At 43.3% G+C, this 21,117-nt stretch overlaps 1 protein-coding gene across 9 annotated transcripts in view; it reads left to right on the forward strand.

The window, feature by feature from the left end:
- Positions 1 to 20,329: 20,329 nt before the first annotated feature.
- The window catches only part of LOC124711251 (protein held out wings), a 429,435-nt gene continuing 428,647 nt past the window's right edge, over positions 20,330 to 21,117 (forward strand). For all 9 annotated transcript variants that reach the window (XR_007005451.1, XM_047241224.1, XM_047241261.1 and 6 more), the window contains exon 1: positions 20,330 to 20,535. Coding sequence is in view for 8 of the 9 variants with exons in the window: in XM_047241224.1 (XP_047097180.1) it covers positions 20,412 to 20,535 (124 nt within the window). In the remaining variant the exon portion in view is untranslated. The remainder of the gene's footprint in view (positions 20,536 to 21,117) is intronic.

Consider the following 21,117-nt stretch of genomic DNA (forward strand, 5'->3'; position numbering starts at 1 on the left):
TTTCACATCGGTGGGATTTTTTGGTCATCACTCTACTAACTGGTATGATGCGCCCGCCACGAATTCCTTTCCTGTGCTAACCTCTTCATCTCAGAGCAGCACTTGCAACCTACGTCCTCAATTATTTGCTTGACGTATTCCAATCTCTGTCTTCCTCTACAGTTTTTGCCCTCTACAGCTCCCTCTAGTACCATGGAAGTCATTCCCTCATGTCTTAGCATATGTCCTATCATCCTGTCCCTTCTCCTTATCAGTGTTTTCCACATATTCCTTTCCTCTCCGATTCTGCGTAGAACCTCCTCATTCCTTACCTTATCAGTCCACCTAATTTTCAACATTCGTCTATAGCACCACATCTCAAATGCTTCGATTCTCTTATGTTCCGGTTTTCCCACAGTCCATGTTTCACTACCATACAATGCTGTACTTCAGACGTACATCCTCAGAAATTTCTTCCTCAAATTAAGGCCGGTATTTGATATTAGTAGACCTCTCTTGGCCAGAAATGCCTTTTTTGCCACAGCGAGTCTGCTTTTGATGTCCTCCTTGCTCCGTCCGTCATTGGTTATTTTACTGCCTAGGTAGCAGAATTCCTTAACCTCATTGACTTCGTGACCATCAATCCTGATGCCAAGTTTCTCGCTGTTCTCATTTCTACTACTTCTCATTACCTTCGTCTTTCTCCGATTTACTCTCAAACCATACTGTGTACTCATTAGACTGTTCATTCCGTTCAGCAGATCATTTAATTCTTCTTCACTTTCACTCAGGATAGCGATGTCATCAGCGAATCGTATCATTGATATCCTTTCACCTTATATTTTAATTCCACTCCTGAACCTTTCTTTTATTTCCATCATTGCTTCCTCGATGTACAGATTGAAGAGTAGGGTCGAAAGGCTACAGCCTTGTCTTACACCCTTCTTAATACGAACACTTCGTTCTTGATCGTCCACTCTTATTATTCCCTCTTGGTTGTTGTACATATTGTATATGACCCGTCTCTCCCTATAGCTTATCCCTACTTTTTTCAGAATCTCGAACAGCTTGCACCATTTTATATTGTCGAAAGCTTTTTCCAGTTGACAAATCCTATGTAAGTGTCTTGATTTTTCTTTAGCCTTGCTTCCACTATTAGCCGTAACGTCAGAATTGCCTCTCTCGTCCCTTTACTTTTTCTAAAGCCAAACTGATCGTCACCTAGCGCATTCTCAATTTTCTTTTCCATTCTTCTGTATATTATTATTGTAAGCAGCTTCGATGCATGAGCTGTTAAGCTGATTGTGCGATAATTCTCGCACTTGTCAGCTCTTGCCGTCTTTGGAATTGTGTGGATGATGCTTTTTCGAAAGTCAGATGGTATATCGCCAGACTCATATATTATACACACCCACGTGAGTAGTCGTTTTTTTGCCACTTCCCCCAATGATTTTAGAAATTCTGATGGAATGTTATCTACCCCTTCTGCCTTATTTGACCGTAAGTCCTCCAAAGCTCTTTTAAATTCCAATACGGGATCCCCTATCTCTTCTAAATCGACTCCTGTTTCTTCTTCTATCACATCAGACAAATCTTCACCCTCATAGAGGCTTTCAATGTATTCTTTCCACGTATCTGCTCTCTCCTCTGCATTTAACAGTGGAATTCCCGTTGCACTCTTAATGTTACCACCGTTGCTTTTAATGTCACCAAAGGTTGTTTTGACTTTCCTGTATGCTGAGTCTGTCCTTCCGACAATCATATCTTTTTCGATGTCTTCACATTTTTCCTGCAGCCATTTCGTCTTAGCTTCCCTGCACTTCCTATTTATTTCATTCCTCAGCGACTTGTATTTCTGTATTCCTGATTTTCCCGAAACATGTTTGTACTTCCTCCTTTCATCAATCAACTGAAGTATTTCTTCTGTTACCCATGGTTTCTTCGCAGCTACCTTCTTTTACATATGTTTTCCTTCCCAACTTCTGTGATGGCTCTTTTTAGAGATGTCCATTCCTCTTCAACTCTACTGCCTACTGCGCTATTCCTTATTGCTGTATCTATAGCGTTAGAGAACTTCAAACGTATCTCGTCATTCCTTAGTGGGTACTGTCGCTTAGTACGTTGTTGTATACGGCTTTGTTAAGGGTTATTTCCAAGAAGAGTTGCCCATCGAACGCGCAGGCTCCGAACGATATACGTCGGCCGCGCGTCTCTCGTAGCGGCAAGTATGGATACTGTTTATTGTGGTGACTAGAGAGACGACAAAAGACAAAAGTTTACTAAATTAACATTATTTGCAGAGGGAACTGGTAATTTCAGTTACTTTATTCGTCAGTCACGTCTTCGATGGGTTGTAAGCGCCTTCAGAAACAGTCCTTGTTTTCCGTAACACGGGCACACCCTGGAAACATTGATCGGCCATAACATCATGACCACCTACCTAATAGCCGATACGTTCGCCTTCGGCGGGGATAACAGCGGCGACGCATAATGGCATGGAAGAAATGAGGCCTTGGTAGTGTCGCCGGAGAGAGTTGGCACCGTATCTGCATACACAAGTCACCTAATTCCCGTAAAGGGTTCAAATGGCTCCGAGCACTATGGGACTTAACTGCTGTAGTCATCAGTCCCCTAGAACTCAGAACTACTTAAACCTTACTAACCTAAGGACATCACACACATCCACGCCCGAGGCAGGATTCGAACCTGCGACCGTAGTGGTCGCGCGGTTCCAGACTGTAGCGCCTAGAACCGCTTGGCCACTCCGGCCGGCTTCCCGTAAATTCGGAGAGGAAGGGAGGGGGCGATGAGCTCTGACGTCACGTTCAGTCACATTCCAGATGTGTTCGATCGGGTTCAGATCTGACGAGTTGGGGGTGTGTTCCTCGAACCACTGCACCACACTCCTAGCCTTGTGACATGGCGAACTGTCTTGTTGAAAAATGTTACTGCTGTCAGGAAACATGATCGTCATGAAGGGGTTTACGTGGTCTGCAACCAGTGTACGATACATCTTGACCGCCATGGTGCTTCGCATGAGCTCCACTGGACACATGTATGCCCACGTGAATATTCCTCATAGCATAATGGAGCTGTCACCAGCTTGTGTCCGTCGTGCAGTGCAGGTGTCAAGGAGTGTTCCCCTGGAAGACGACGGATTCGCGTCCTCCCGTTGGCATAACGAAGACAGCATCCGGATTCATCAGACCACGCAACGCTCCGCTACTGGGCCAACGTCCAGTGCCGATGGTCACGTGCACTGTGTGTTCAGACGCACTTGTACCCTGCCCAGCATTGAATTCTGAAGTTAGTTCCGCCACAGTTCGCAGCCTGTCCTGTTTTACTAGTCTGACGAGCCTACGACGTCGGATATCTGTAATGAGGGGCAGCCGCCCAACCTCACGACGTCTGGACATGTTTTCAATTTGGTTTCGTCACGTGTTGAAGACACTCACCCCTGCACTCCTCAGTACTCGACAACACGTGCAGTTCCGAAATGCTCGTGCCGAGCCTCCGGGCAGATTGCGATATCTGCCCTCGGTCGAACTCAGACAGATCGCGCGCCTTCCCCATTCTACACATGAACTGCGCGCTCATTAATCCTACGATTACCGTGTGTTTGTCTGAGTAGCTGTCACTCCACGTCAGGTGACGCTGCTATCGCCTGGACGGATTTATATCGATAGTAGGTCGTTGGTCATATGTTCTGGCTGATCAGTGTATTTCTCTGAGGTCCCGCGCCCGGGTTCCCGGGTTCGATTCCCGGCGGGGTCAGGGATTTTCTCTGCCTCGTGATGACTGGGTGTTGTGTGATGTCCTTAGGTTAGTTAGGTTTAAGTAGTTCTAAGTTCTTGGGGACTGATGACCACAGATGTTAAGTCCCATAGTGCTCAGAGCCATATGTCTCTGAGGAATACTGAGTGAGTCTCAGAAGACTGAACTTCCCCACGCAACGCATATTGTGGAGGCACAGTTATTGGATGCGGAACAAGACTGCACACTACACAATCGAAGAATTAAATTCGCGAGGTAAAAGCATCGGGGCTGGAGACTACAATGGCTTCTAACATTTTAAAGAACATAGTCTTATATAGGAAAAACAGCGATCTGTTATTATTATAAATAAACTAGAAGCAGTCTTGATCGCTTAAGTGATAAAGACTGCTTCTAGTTTATTTTCAACGGCTTCACTCAGTCCTATTCAAAACGCTAACCGTTACGCAATGTTTCCTTAGCAACACACTAAACATGTTCGACATGTCCCGCCAACACAGCCATGCGTTCGATGTATTTTGTCGTTCGATAATTATCGTTCTGAGCCCGCGCGTTCAAAAGGCAACTTTTCTTGGAAATTACCTTTGTTTGTATTTCAAGGAACTTGTGACAGCTTGCTGTTCCTTTTTTACGTCAGTGGATGCTGTTCAACGTATTTTGGTTTATATTTATACAGTAACGTATATCTGGCAGCACATTTAACAGTTGCATCAACGATGCTATATGGTTACAAAGTTACTTACTATAAGTAGTCTTTGAAGTTAGTTGATTAACTATTTGATCTTCGTTGCTACTTTTATCTTTGACTATGGAGTGTTTTTTCTTATGTCTCTGTTTATCCGTTATCGCAATTTAAGATGTGAATAAAATTTTGGTAATTTCCAAGAATGATTGCCTCTCGAAGTCGCAGATTCCAAACGATACATATCGAACGTGCGATCCTAAATCGATCACGTGACTCTGGTGGCGGGCGTTATGAGTATGTTTACGGTTGTCACTACAGCAATGACAAAAGAAGAGCGTTTCTAAAATACCTGTAATTACAAAGGAGACGACCTACCCTATTCGTTGTCGGTGTTATAGTCATGTGAAAGTCCATGTGATGTGTACGCTACGGGAACAATTCCTTTTTGCCATTAATTCGCGGAGGTGTTTAACTTACAGCAACTAAGGGAACGACGGAAAACAGATAAAAATGACGATCACAAATAATTGATTATAACGCCCGTCACCAGAGTCGCGTGATCGATTTAGGCTCGCACGTTCGATATGTATCGTTTGGACCCCGCGACTTCGAGAGGCAATCATTCTTGGAAACTGCCAAAATTTTCTATGTAGTTTTTGTTTTTATAGTTCATTTGTCTGCTTAGCACGTACTGTGGTTACTTAAATGTGCACATATATATTTCCATTTCTTCAAGAACGTTCGTTGCTGGTCCCTTTGGTACTATGTACAGGATTTTCATTGCCTGTTTATATGTTCTGCTTTGTGGTTCTCGGATTTTAAGTATTTGAGAAAAGCAGGAACATTACCCTCGTAATCTGTCGTGCGCTCTCACTATCTGATGTCGAAATTTCATATTGTTTGGCCTATGTAAAATTTTTCACAATTTTTACGTTCGATTTTGTATATTCTTGGGTTGTGAACTGATAATTACGTTTTCGCAGAGTGGATTCGTGTTTTGAAGTTATCGTTGGTTCGGTAATCGAATTCTACAGTTGTATTTTTTAGAAATGCATTCAATTTATTAGATAGGTTTCGTAGATATGCAGCGATATTCGCGGAGTTTTATGTTTCGTTGGTGATTCTCTTATCAATTTTGTGGCTTTACGGATGTGGTTGCAGAGTTTTTTCATAGAGTTGTTGTACAACATCCGAGTTGAATTGTTCTGTCGCGGTATATGTTGGAATACCGCAATTTCTTCATTTATCACCAATTGTTCCAGCAGTAAATTGATCATCTTATTAACAATTGTGTGGAAAGATGCGTATTTATGTGTTTTAGGATGACAGGAATTAGCTTTGATAATGTTATCTGTCACTGTGTGTTTCCCGTAAATTTGAAATTTGTATTGTAGATATTGCTAATTATCAGGTCTACAGAATTTATTGACTTCTTGGTTTCAGATTTCATTGCAAATTTCATTTTTGGATGTAGTTGATTTAATGCGTTTTGTGTTTGTTCGATGTTCGTGTCAGTCCCGTCTATTAGTAACAAAATGGTAGTATACAATTATTTTTTTGGCTGCTGGATTTGTGAGATTAAAAAATTTTTCTAAGGTCTTTAAGAAGATGTTTGTAATTGTACCAGAAATGATATATTCCACAGCTACTTCATCAGCTTGTGCGTAACATGTACTACTGAATTCAAAGTAGTTTTGTGTTACAACCAATTTTAGTAGTTACATGATTCGTGTACACTTGCAAGAAATATTTTCCTATATTGGAATAGGTTATTTTGTGTATCTGGTATAACTTGTTGGACAGGTATGTTAGCGTACAGATTCGTGATGATAAATGGTACGAATTTTCCAATTCGTGGTATTTGTGTATTTAATTTTGTTTGCCAGTGTTCGTGAGTTTTTTATCGTAAATTTGTTGTTGCATGTGTATAATTTTGTAAGAAGGTTGTTTAGTTTTTTACTTATTTGGGACTATCAATGTAATTAACAGTCGAGGGGTTTGGTTCAAGAGATTTGTGTATTATTGGTTGACCATGAAATTTAGATGCTCTAGGGTTCATTAGAAAGTGTATATTCTTCTCGTAATCAGTGAGTATTGTGTTGCAACTTTTTTGTAATTTTCTTATTTTGTGCCGCGTATTTAACAGATGGGTCTCTTGGGATTTGTGTAATATCATTAGCTGTGGAAAAAATCATTTACTTTCCTAATATATTCGTTTTGGTTTATTACGGCTAGACTACTTCCTTTGTTTGATTTTATGGCTATATTATTTGTGTTTTAGAGCATTGTGGTCCCAACGTCGTGTATGCTATTTCCTTTACAGATCCACTTCAGTTTGCCCAAACCCTTACAATTTTCAATTCGCGTTCCCTAATGTTGATTTCAAACGATCGTCTCATTCCCCGTTACTTCTCAGTATTGCAGATATACTACATTACATGTAGTGTTCAAGACGTTCACCACTAATCCTGTACCAGTCGCCAAATCTTGCAGTGTCAACGTACTATTCTCCATAGTCAAACATTAATTCGGGCTCCATGTTTCATTCGGTAAAAACGGAACCCAAAGAGCAGGGGTAACGCGGGCCGCAAATCTCTTTCTGTGCCAACGTAAGGGACGCAAGTTCAAAAATAACGAGGAGTAAGACAACTTATTATTTCTAATTGGTACCCCCTGCCACAATGCTAGCCAGACTGTGCACAAAAGAACGAAGTTCTGCAACTGCCCGTTCTCTCCTTTACGCGAGGGAACAAAAGGTGAGTGACAAGTAATACTAATTACAATAACAAACGGTAAGGGGCGGGCCACCGTTAGATTAATGGTAGGCCGCATGTTGTCCGTGGACCGCCGTTTGTGTCTCCTTGCCTAAGAGGATCATTCTGTTATCCGTCCATCGGCCTGTCTGTTAAGATCACATTTTCCCAGTATCTGGAAAAGGTATAGAGATGAAATTCATGTCAAATACTAAGGCGTACGCTCCCTTCACCGTGTGAAAATTTTAGATTTTAAGTCAATGCAATCAAAAGCTACGACCATTTATGAATGTTGGGCTCCATAAAGTTCCCCTTCTGTGCAGTGACCGTGGAACATAAAATTATAAATAATGTAGCAACCAGTCGCGGAAACATTATTTATTTTGTTGCAGATCGATTTCGACTGATATCAGTCATCATCGGTACATTTTTCTAACCGATACATGCCATAAGTAGAAGTACTATCCTATCATGAAATCGATCTGCAACAAGATAAATAAATTATGTTTCCGCGATTGGTTGCTACATTATTTATAACGACCATTTATGTCACATACTTTGATAGTAGTAAACTCACTCGCCAAAACCTATAGGGTACTTCCCTTGACCTAGATTGATGAAATTTGACAGAAAGCAAGATTTCACAGTACAAGTAAAGGAAAAAAATATGTAAATTGCTAATTTGTAATTAGATCAAATAAAAAATATTTTTTCCGCTTGTTGTCCAACTGTCTGTCGGTCCGTCTGTTCAGACATCTTTTTCTCAGGAATGGGTTAAGTATCAAGTTGAAATTTATATCAAAAAGTAAAGTATACAGTCCCTTGGCGGTGTAAAAAATTTAAGCTTGCAAATCAGCGCAATCAAAAGATACAGTCATTTATGTCAATACTTCGATATTCGCAAACTCACTCATGAAAACCCATAGATGAAGTGTCTATATAAGTAATTAAGCTTCTACGGAAGGCTTAGAGCGGAAGTCTTACTCGCACATATTAATGTGGATACTCCTAGCTTTAAACGAAAGTAGGTTAAATTCCAAGTTACTCATTTTTCCAGCCCATATTCCTTGCGTCTGCGTGATTTGACTGCTCCTGTTACATTTTTTTCAGTCCAAGAGACAGGAAACGTTGCCAAGGCAGACTTTTTTATGGGAGTTGAGCTGTCCGATGTTTCTGTCGTAAATAAACGAGATGACGTAACACAGCTAGAACATGCCAAACACAAAAGAATTCTCGATCGCTAAGTTGTTTTAGTATAACGCTTGGAATGAATCTCTACATAAACTAAACTTTTTAATAGCAGGGCACTGACTTCAGTATCTTTTATTAGCTACGTAGGTCGATGACCACACTCCTTTTAACAACACATGGCGCTCACTCTTTCGCTCTAAATGATATTCGCTAGCTTTCTCTGTTTTCAAGGATTAAGCCACAAGTCTGTGACTTCTACTTCCTGTATTTTTTCTGTCACTAACCCGTTCTTTCATTGACTCCTTAGTGTATTATTCATTTCGAATCCCTTATGAAATTGTTTCCCATTTACATTGTGGTAATTTAGACTCTGTTAATGAACAATATTTTTTGTCCATGTCTTATTCTCATATTTAATTATGTATCTTACCGCGCACACTTTTATTTTCTGTACGAAATTAGTTTAATTACTACGAATTTTACAGTTCACACAATAGTGAAGCTATGAAACCAATAATTTGCTTTTCTTCTTGTTCCGTCCATTCGCTGTTCTACAAAACAAAACGTGTTTAAAGTACAAACAGTTTTGCGCTAACCCGTGTCTAGGAAACTGTGGTTCGTAGCTGAGCTCAAATACTGTATTTACAATGCCATTTATGAACTTCTGGATTATGTTCCTTCGAATGTCGTCTCCATCTGCTTTAGTATTTTTCAAGCTAATAGATCTAAGTCTTGTGACATGTTCTTGTGGTAATCCTTCGATAGGTCCAGTTCTAATTTATGCACAAACCTTTGGTTGGCAGATATTTGCCATTCTGCGGATATATTACAAGTTAAACGTACTCTGGAATATAGACAATAAACTATTTCTTCATTAGATTGATTGCTTATCTGTAATTGCTCTATGTTCATCACTTCACAAAATTTTTACTCTTTGAGGAATGTGGATAAAACAGCCTCTCCTTCGATGTTTGTCACAAATCCCTAACTCTCTACAGTCTGGCTCCAGAGATAGATGGTTGAGATCCTGGTCATCAAAATTATTTTTATTCCCAACTTTTGACTGGGAAGCAGAAAATTTCCTGAGCAGCAGACTGTGCGACATCACGTCTGCGTAGTGTCTCAGGGAGTGATGACGTGGGATATTGTTGTTGATGAGCCACGTGAAAGTTGAGCTCCGGAAGCTTTCCTCGTTGCTCTTAAAGAGAAAAAATTATTTGTTCGCAGTAGGTTTCACCATCTCTCTTCCTTTAAGTTCACATTCATCGACAGCATCGCAAACCCACCACCATATTGCACATGTTTTCATCAAAGGTATTCCCATACTACCGTTTCGTATTTTAGGTTCAATACGAATTCGGAAATCCACTTGTTAGGCATTGTCTAGGACAGCTGTCTGGTATTATTACATTGTCCGGAATATTGGAGTGATTGGGAACAGAATTGACTTTGATACTGACGCAGTTAGGTAGACTCTCACACATCTCTAAAAGGAAAATTTACTCCTAAGGTAATTAAGGGTGTCATCGCGACGTGTCATTCCCCCAAGAAAATATTCGAGTCGGGCTATGACTTAAGGAACAAGTATAAAAGACCGGCATGCAGTTAAAGATATTAGAAAAAACACTTGCGTAAGTCATAACAATAAATTATTAATCACGCATGAGCTGCGGAAGATTTTGACGAGTCAGATGCAAGGTTGGTGTAGCTACCCTTCCTTACGAGCTGTACGATCTCCATTCAGGGATACCTTGTTATATTTTAATACTTGTTTACAGCGCATCTGTCGGCCATATCTGTCGGAGCTATACGAACACGCCGAGGTCCACGAGAAAGACAGGCCGCGACGCTTACGTCGCAACACGTGACACTACGCATCTTACGAGTGCCAGCAGTCACCCTGGCTGGAAGCGAGTACCTATTTCAGAGGAGTTCAATAATTCTTGACACCGCGTTTACGTGCGTGCGATCTCTGGATAGCACACGACAAAGAAAAGACCTTTACCGGGTACCTTTTCATTGACATTCCAATTTTCTGTGGGCGAATCCGTCGTCTTCCGGGGGAACGGTCCCATGACTCCTGTACCGCAGGACGGAGACAAGTTGGCGGCGGCTCCATTATGCTTTGGGGAAATTCACGTTGGCATCCATGGATCCCGTGGAGCTCGTACAAGTCGCCATGACGGCCAAGGAGTATCGCACACTAGTTGCAGACCACGGGCACTCCTTCATGCGCCATGTCACAAGGCCAGCAGTGTGATAGAGTGGTTCGAGAAACACAGTGGCGAGTTCCAATTGGTGCGTTGCTTCCAACTGGACAGATTTGAACCCGATCGAACACATCTGGTACGTGATTGGACGTGGCGTCAGAGCTCACTGCCCCCCCCCCCCCCTCTTCGGAATTTACCAGAATTAGATACCTTGTGTGTGCAGATCTGATGCTAACTCCTTTCAGCGACTTACCAAGGCCTCATTGCTTCCATGGCACGACGCGTTGCCGCGGCTATCCGTGCCGAAGGTGGACATACCGGTTATTAGGCAGTTGGTCATAAGTTCTGGCTGATCAGTGAAGACGGCGCACCATTAGAATAGAGCAAGGGCAATTCCTGTTTCTTGTGTGGTCTGTTGGGTTCGTGATAGGGTAGTGTGGTCTTCGTAGCCCTTGCATTAGAAATCTTGGTTAGACTCTTCTTTCGATGCTTCGTCCAAAAGAAAGAGCTGAAGCTGCAACAGGGAATTGTTTCCCCTCATAGGTCTGCAGGTTTTACAGGTGGGATAGTGGAGCATTATCCTGTACGGCGTAGATTGGAAGTACCGTTATGAGCAACATTCACGTGCGATGAACATCATAGTTTATAGCACGGTAAGCACGCTAATCTCTCGTACCTTATTCTCGTGATGGCTAAGCGAGATATACTTTTCGATAGAGCCACCGGAATGGTTGCATCGTCTTCCTCGAACGTAGACTTTCTAAAATTACCCCAAAGGTTTCCGCAAGAACATCACCATTCTTCCAAAGATCCCAACTAGGTAGAATAGCCCCCTTTCCCCAGAAACCGGAGTACTGGCGCGGGGATTTACCTTAGCGACCAGCAGTAGCCGATGGGCGCTGCCTGGAAACGATATGCTACAAGATCCTGGCTGATATTTGCCATGAGATGGGACACTACGTCATGCTGCGCTCGGCAGAAGGGAGTGCCATCTTTCAACAACGCATATGAGTCAGCCGCCACTCTGTAGCTGAAGTACGTGGTGTCTTTTTCTGTTTGCTGTCATATTTCTAATAGTGCACGGTCTATCGTAGCTTGTGAAATCGCCCTTCATGTACCCCTCTCTACTTTGCTCACTCAAACGGAATGCACGCATTTATCAGGTTTATTTAGCGTGATTTACAAAACGTGCTTGTGTTGCGTCACACGCTGAGCATTCTCTTGATACGAACGCAGATGAATACAATACGCAACAGACACGTTCGTCTGATTGTTAATTACTACGTAGCGTATCGTGGCTTCCTGCCAGTACCTTCGTAATTCTCGATTTCCATTCGAAATAGGCAGTAGACAAACAGTAAAACGCACAAGTGTAGTTGGTATCGACTTGTTTCCAGTCAGTAGCAACGTTAGTTAAACATTGTTGTTCGTGGTAGTAAAGTAGAAAGATAACAGAGTGTTGAGGGAAACCACAGCCACTCAAAAACTCGTGGTTGTCTGCAGTCAAGCTCAACAATCTTCAACTGAGCAACGGCCATCCATTTCTGCCACATTTATCATGGATAAAATGGCATAATAAGATTTCAGTTTCCATTAACGAAACATTTAAGCAGTCACTGTAAATGTGTGCCACTTCTGCTTTCGTAGAAGAGCGAAACTCAGGTATATTTTTATTTTATATAAAAAAGAAACTCAAGACTGACATTTCTACCCGTCCAGTGGCCGTCAGTACTTAATGCGGGTTTTGTCCTTGTATGGTGGAGCTTGAAGGGCTGTGATAGTCCTTGTTATTATGCGCTTTGTGATCGTTTAAATGACGACGAGAACTGCTTCACCTTCTCCTACACTGGTAATTGCAAACTGCGCACGTGAAAGTATGTTTATGTTGGGACTGCGACTGATAACAAGAGAGACTAGCGTTGTTGTTGTTGTTGTCGTTGTTGTGGTCTTCAGTCCTGAGACTGGTTTGATGCAGCTCTCCATGCTACTCTATCCTGTGCAAGCTTCTTCATCTCCCAGTACCTACTGCGGCCTACATCCTTCTGAATCTGCTTAGTGTATTCATCTCTTGGTCTCCCTCTACGATTTTTACCCTCCACGCTGCCCTCCAATACTAAATTGGTGATCCCTTGATGCCTCCGAACATGTCCTACCAACTGATCCCTTCTTCTAGTCAAGTTGTGCCACAAACTCCGTTTCTCCCCAATTCTATTCAATACCTTCTCATTAGTTATGTGATCTACCCATCTAATCTTCAGCATTCTTCTGTAGCACCACATTTCGAAAGCTTCTATTTTCTTCTTGTCCAAACTATTTATCGTCCATGTTTCGCTTCCGTACATGGCTACACTCCATACAATTACTTTCAGAAAATACTTCCTGACACTTAAATCTATACTCAGTGTTAACAGATTTCTCTTCTTCAGAAACGCTTTCCTTGCCATTGCCAGTCTACATTTTATATCCTCTCTACTTCGACCATCATCAGTTATTTTGCTCCTCAAATAGCAAAAGTCATTTACTACTTTAAATGTCTCATTTCCTAATTTAATTCCCTCAGCATCACCCGATTTAATGCGACTACATTCCATTATCCTCGTTTTGCTTTTGTTGATCTTCATCTTATATCCTCCTTTCAAGACACTGTCCATTCCGTTCAACTCCACTTCCAGGTCCTTTGCTGTCTCTGACAGAATTACAATGTCATCGGCGAACCTCAATATTTCTATTTCTGACTAACGTACGGGCGAAAAATGCGAACAGCATCCCAAAAGCGGTGTTGTGTTGTAGCACCACTCTGAGTCAGTAACTGAGTAGGGATCGGAGCGCTGATAATCGACGCTTCAGTTTTGACACTGGTATCTAAAGTGGTAAAATACTTGCCAAACCTACAATGCCGGACCAGAAGGATAAAAAAACAATCACAATAAAGTTTATTCCGAACAAATTTTGCTAAAAGTGGCAGTTACGCTGCAAACAGCATGTAAATGAAAACGTTTCCTTTCAACAGTAATAACTCTAGTAAGCAAGACGATTTTACACTGGATCTCGCCAAAGATAAGTTTTGAAAAGATCGTGAGTATTTGTGTCCATTTGATTTGGTCTTCCGGCGGAAGTCTGGTTAGGTAAGACGTTATTGGCTGTTAAGTTGCTTTCCATGTAAGATAATGTTCAGCGCCGATACGTTCTCTCTCAGTCGTTAAATGATGCAGTAAACGAATGCAGTTAACAATGTCGTTGGGCACCTCCATAAAAAGTTTTAACAAACTGGGTAAAAATGGATATCATTCATCGTCTAGAATAACAAAAGCTGCAGTTATACCATGCTTGGGCATAGCAGTGGCATCGGGAATTTGGGTCTTCCGTCTGACATATGCAGAAAGATCAAAATGCTTATGATCCGCTAAGTGTTCCACCATCGCTTCTATTTGGTAATCGCCAACATTAATGTTAATGAACTTATAATTAGCTTCAACCGGTCGTTGTGACACAATAGAACAACCATGCTTGTAGCTATTCAGCGTAGAGCCAGATTGAGCAGGGCAGATAATACGAATAAATTTTCTGTCTGTACTACTTAAGCAGTTACAAAATTTCTAACAAGTTCATTAGTCACCCACTATTTTCCTGAAAACATTGACATCCGTAATTTTCATTTTTGACAATTCCACATGCTTTAGTAATACGTCCACACCACGCTCTACAAATCACTGTGATGTGCACGACAAAGGGTACTTCCCACTCTACCAGTTACTAAGGCGTCTTCCCGTTCCATTCACGAATGGTGCACGGGAATAAAGACTTAAACACCCTCTTTGTGCTTTGTAATTAATCTAATCTTGTTCTCTCCATCACTGTGGGGGCCATACGATACCTGCTTTGCGAATTTCGCAACTCCACCACTAAAGGAAAAAGCTAGGTTTCTGAGAGACTAAATCAGAAAAGACAATTGGAATTCGGTAAAGTACATGACCTCTTTTCAGTTTACGCAGTGTCATTTACAAGAATAAAGTGTAGCTAACTACATATCATTTTGATTTCAACAACTTCAGTACGAAATAAATCGGAAAACTTACGTGATAAATTTAAGAATGCTTTCTTTAGCGCTCACTCTTACAGCAGCCTCTAGGCTGTAATAGTGTTGTACAATATTTCGTATTGTGCAGTATTATTGACCACCTATGGATGAGGATGAAAGTTGCCAAATATACTAACGGATCTACTGAAATTAGATTTTTATTCCTAAAACTGGTTGTAGTGTACCGTCTCTGGCTAGTTTTGTATAACTTCGTCAGCTCCATCCCGAACATGTGTAAGACAAACTGTTTATTTTGAGTTATTTGTCGTCTTGTGTAAACCGAATTGTAGAAATGTCTTCGAAAACTGTGGAACGCACGTTTATTTTAGAACTGCCAGAAGTCTATTGAGCTTTGCCAGCATTATGGTGTGTAACATGAAATGGGTATAGTACCAGTCAGAAGAAAATGGAGTGATATTAAGAGCCGTTGCCGAAATATGGGGAGTTATATCTGGAAACAGATGTTACAGTTACTAAGGAAGTTAAATGAATTGGAGACTAATTATGAGAAATACAACTAAAGGCAAAGGAGACGCTGATGAGCTATTTGAACTAACACTTCGGTTCTTTTGATGTCATGAACTTTTTAGCAGAGGCTGTAAATCACTTCTTATTAAAATATAATCATTATTTCAGCATTTAATACGTGTACGCAACTTTTCTTGCCTTTATGTATTGTTTTAAGCTTTCTGTAATAGCTTGAGTGTGGTTATGCTGCACTTACGGAGTTTAGGTCTTCAGAGCTCTATATTTTCCAAAGTATTGCGTGTACAAATACGATCGATCCATGAATACAACCATAAATTCACCAAGTTCGCATTTTGCACTCTGAAAATGTTGTATGAGTGCATCTCTGGTCACACGATACACGTGCAAGCAGTAGTCGAGTTTGTTCCATGCCTTATGTACCAACATCTTGTCCGTGGTCGTCACAGCAGCACTCAAGCGTTCTTAACTGTTTGAGTGTTCTTGGCAGTTGGAGATACGTACCCCCCCCCCCCTTCCGCAAAATAGATAGAACGTGTTAGGTGAGGCGACATGAGGAACCAAGAAATCAGAGCCACACGTCGCCACGAATACGCCCAATCCAGCGATGATGAAGTTCGTCATTTAGGTAGCAAAGAAGATCGATGTTCCAGTGAGGGGGTGGCGTTGGTAGGTGAAATTCTCGGTATCAGCAGTCGGTTGTGGCAACGACCACAACTGCAACATATCAAAGTAAGTAGTACCCTTCCCATGTTCTCATAGAGGGAAAACGGCCCATACATCTTCGTGTGCAATGCAAACCATCGGCGAATCTCGTTCATGAGCCATAAATTTCGGGAGGATTTACGGTGCCCCACACTCTCACATTGTGGCGATTAACCGTTCCTGCTAAATGGATGGTTCCTTCGTCGCTGAATATCAGCTTGGAAGAGAAATATTCATGGTCATGCTTTGTCGCCATTTTGTTGAGGCGCTGCACTCGTAACGCCAACTAGTGGGTACACTGCAGACTTGGTTCGTTTACTGGAATATTCTACATCTACATTTATACTCCGCAAGCCACCCAACGGTGTGCGGCGGAGGGCACTTAACGTGCCACTGTCATTACCTCCCTTTCCTGTTCCAGTCGCGTATGGTTCGCGGGAAGAACAACTGCCGGAAAGCCTCCGTGCGTGTTCGAATCTCTCTAATTTTACATTGGTGATCTCCTCGGGAGGTATAAGTAGGGGGAAGCAATATATTCGATACCTCATCCAGAAACGCACCCTCTCGAAACCTGGACAGCAAGCTACACCGCGATGCAGAGCGCCTCTCTTGCAGAGTCTGCCACCTAAGTTTGCTAAACATCTACATAACGCTATCACGCTTACCAAATAACCCTGTGACGAAACGCGCCGCTCTTCTTTGGATCTTCTCTATCAACCCGACCTGGTACGGATCCCACACTGATGAGCAATACTCAAGTATAGGTCGAACGAGTGCTTTGTAAGCCACCTCCTTTGTTGATGGACTACATTTCCTAAGGACTCTCCCAGTGAATCTAAACCTGGCACCCGCCTTACCAACAATCACACACCATAAGGCTGGCAAATCTCTATAGACGTCTGGCAGTTTTAAAATTTTTTACATGTAATACTTCGGAAAACGTAGGTATATAACTTTGAAAACGAATGAATCTCCTATAGTAGCCCTGTGCATCAAATGAGCGAGGCGTCCACCCTCAGAAAGTTCCGACATTCATCTGGTCCGTTTATCCTCAGGTCCGTTAGTATGTTTTCATGTGTCAATCTTCTCCTCTTCTTATATGACTACTTGATCCATCTATGCTTTCTCTGTTTCTTCCCGCGAGCGCAAACACAGCCCAAGGGCAAAATAACAGCTGGCGTCCATATCCGCCATGTTTCCGCCACCGAGATTTGACACGAAGTCTGTGCAGTATCATTCCGCTGCTGCGCTGTCTGAAGCCAGCAGACAATACAGAGTGGTCCACTGGTCGTGACCGGGCCAAATATCTCACGAAATAAGCATCAAACGAAAAAACTACAAACTCGTCTAGCTTGAAGGGCGGTAACCAGATGGCGCTATGGTTGGCCGGCTAGATGGCGCTGCCATAGGTCAAACGGATATCAACTGCGTTTTTTAAAATAGGAACCCCCATTTTCTAGCATATTCGTGTAGTACGTAAAGAAATATGAATGTTTTAGTTGGATATCTGTTTTCGCTTTGTGATAGATGGCGCTGTAATAGTCATAAACATATGGCTCACAATTTTAGACGAACAGTTGGTAGCAGGTAGGTTTTTTAAATTAAAATACGGAACATGGTATATCTGAAGATTTTATTTCGGTTGTTCCAGTGTGATACATGTACCTTTGTGAACTTATCATTTCTGAGAACGCATACTGTTACAGGGTGATTACCTGTAAATACCACATTAATGCAATAAATGCTCAAAATGATGTCCGTCAACCTCAATGCATTTGGCAATACGTGTACCGACATTCCTCTCAATAGGGAATAGTTCGCCTTCCGTAATGTTCGCACATGCATTGACAATGCGCTGACGCATGTTGTCAGGCGTTGTCGTGGATCACGATAGCAAATATCCTTCAACTTTCCCCACAGAAAGAACTCCGGGGACGTCAGATCCTGTGAATGTCCTTCGACGACGACCAATCCACCCGTCATGAAATATGCTATTCAGTACCGCTTCAACCGCACGCGAGCTTCGTGCCGGACATCCATCATGTTGGAAGTACATATCCATTCTGTCATGCAATGAAACATCTTGTAGTAACATCGGTAGAACATTACGTAGGAAATCAGCATACATTGCACCATTTAGATTGCCATCGATAAAATGGGGGCCAATTATCCCTCCTCCCATAATGCCGCACCATACGTTAAACCGCCAAGGTCGCTGATGCTCCACTTGTCACACCCATCGTGGATTTCCCGTTGCCCAATAGTGCATACAGGGTTATTACAAATGATTGAAGCGATGTCACAGCTCTACAATAACTCTATTATTTGAGATATTTTCACAATGCTTTGCACACACATACAAAAACTCAAAAGGTTTTTTTTTTTTTAGGCATTCACAAATGTTCGATATGTGCCTCTTTAGTGATTCGGCAGACATCAAGCCGATAATCAAATTCCTCCCACACTCGGCGCAGCATGTCCCCAACAATGAGTTCGAAAGCATCGTTGATGCGCGCTCGCATTTCTGGCACGTTTCTTGGTAGAGGAGGTTTAAATACTGAATCTTTCACATAACCCCACAGAAAGAAATCACATGGGGTTAAGTCGGGAGAGCGTGGAGTCCATGACATGAATTGTTGATCATGATCTCCACCACGACCGATCCATCGGTTTTCCAATCTCCTGTTTAAGAAATGCTTCTGCTTTAGCCTTTTCCGTAAGATTTTCCAAACGGTCGGCTGTGGTACGTTTAGCTCCCTGCTTGCTCTATTCGTCGACTTCCGCGGGCTACGCGTGAAACTTGCCCGCACGCGTTCAACAGTTTCTTCGCTCACTGCAGGCCGACCCGTTGATTTCCCCTTACAGAGGCATCCAGAAGCTTTAAACTGCGCATACCATCGCCGAATGGAGTTAGAAGTTGGTGGATCTTGGTTGAACTTCGTCCTGAAGTGTCGTTGCACTGTTATGACTGACTGTTGAGAGTGCATTTCAAGCACGACATACGCTTTCTCGGCTCCTGTCGCCATTTTGTCTCACTGCGCTCTCGAGCGCTCTGGCGGCAGAAACCTGAAGTGCGGCTTCAGCCGAACGAAACTTTATGAGTTTTTCTACGTATCTGTAGTGTGTCGTGACCATATGTCAATGAATGGAGCTACAGTGAATTTATGAAATCGCTTCAATCATTTGTAATAACCCTGTATTATGCCGGTTTACGTTACCGCTGTTGGTGAATGACGCTTCGTCGCTAAATAGAACGCGTGCCAAAAATGTGCCATCGTCCCGTAATTTCTCTTGTTCCCAGTGGCAGAACTGTGCATGACGTTCAAAGTCGTCGCCATGCAATTCCTGGAGCATAGAAATATGGTACTGGTGCAATCGATGTTGATGTAGCATTCTCAACACCGACGTTTTTGAGATTCCCGATTCCTGCGCAGTTTGTCTGCTACTGATGTGCGGATTAGCCGCGACAGCAGGTAAAACACCTACTTAGGCATCATCATTTGTTGCAGGTCGTGGTTGACGTTTCATATGTGGCTGAACACTTCCTGTTTCCTTAAATAACGTAAATATCTGGCGAACGGTTCGGTCACTTGGATGATGTCGTCCAGGAAACCGAGCAGCATACGTAGCACACGCCCGTTGGGTACTTTGATCACAATAGCCATACATCAACACGATATCGACCTTTCCCGGAATTGGTAAACGGTCCATTTTAACACGTGTAATGTATCACGAAGCAAATACCGTCCGCACTGGCGGAATGTTAGGTGATACCACGTACTTATACGTTTGTGACTATTACAGCGCCATCTATCACTAAGCGAAAAAAATGGTCCAACTGAAACGTTCATATTTCTTTACGTACTATATGAATATGTAATAAAAATGGGAGTTCCTTTTTAAAAAAACGCAGTTGATATCCGTTTGACCTATGGGAGCGCCATCTAGCGGTCCAGCCTTAGCGCCATCTGGTTTCCCCCTCTATGGTATACAAGTGTCGTTCTTTGTAGTTTTTTCGTTTGACGCTTATTTCGTGAGATATTTGGCCCGGTCACGATCAATGGACCACCACGCCGTTAGGAGACTTCTGTAGAGCAAGATGATACCCGTGCTGCAACGACGCGAACAGGACACGAGAAATCCACTTTTTCTGGTCCCGCATTACGCGCCGTAGAGTAGTGTCAGGAAGTAATGGCTCTCCGCAGAAGGATCGGATCCGCGCGTGTGGGATGCCATCGGAAAATCGCGAGAAAATGGATGCTGGGCGTCGCGTCGGCGTCGTGGCCCTATAAGGCATGCGCGGCGGGGCAGAGTGCGCGGGGCGCGCCGAGGCGAGCAGCCGCCGGCCTCTGGCGGCTCGGCGCGGCCGTCCTCCCCCCCACATAGACCCGTCCGATCCGGTCGCGCCGGCGCAGCGCGGCGGCCACGGCGCAGCCGCTCCGCGCATGCGCCGCCGGCTCGGCCCGAGCGGCCTTCCGCGCGACCAGTGCCGCTAGGAACCTGCGAGTGTGAGCAGTGCCTTCCTGCCAGCTCTGCTCTGAGTCGCGACCATGAGTGATCCCAACCCCAGCACGCAGAGTATAGCGGACTACCTGGCGCAGTTGCTCAAGGACAAGAAGCAGCTGGCTGCTTTTCCCAATGTCTTCATACACGTCGAGAGGCTCCTGGACGAAGGTAAGCTGCCGCCACAGGGGGAAAATCTAGGACGGAAACATTCGCGTCGGATGTCAGCGGCGCCTCCTCTGCGTGGGTGTGTGAATGTGCGCGAGTGCCGTGGTGCTCCTTCGTCAACTTCGCTCTCTTTCCTGCGTGTGCATTGTTACGCAACCGCTTGTGCAAGGTCTTCATTTTCTATTCGGTGGTATTCCTGTGTTAGTGGAAGGTGGTGTGCGTGCATGTGCAAGGCGGTGACTCGGGCCGGATCATATGATGAGTATTTTCGCACCTCGGCTACGTCACGTGCTATTCTTAGGACAAGCGAAGGCGCGCAGCTGCAACGGTGCGACGACGCTTCCGCGAGCTTCAAGGGCTTTCCTGCTACTGTGTGCTGTGCTCCGGTGGAGAGAACCCAAATACGCAAATCTCAAGACTGTGGTCCCACAAGTGTGTTCCTGTCGGCAGTCGGAGATGCGCTCGTAATTCCTGTTAATGCAGCAACGGGGTCACTACAAGTGCCTAGATTGACGTATTTTTAGGAGATACGCGCTTCTGCTCGTACTTGTGCTCGTTCCGCCGGATGATGAGAGCCTTTTTGAG

The sequence above is a fragment of the Schistocerca piceifrons genome, chromosome 1 (assembly GCF_021461385.2).
Source record: "Schistocerca piceifrons isolate TAMUIC-IGC-003096 chromosome 1, iqSchPice1.1, whole genome shotgun sequence".
Lineage (NCBI taxonomy): Eukaryota > Metazoa > Arthropoda > Insecta > Orthoptera > Acrididae > Schistocerca > Schistocerca piceifrons.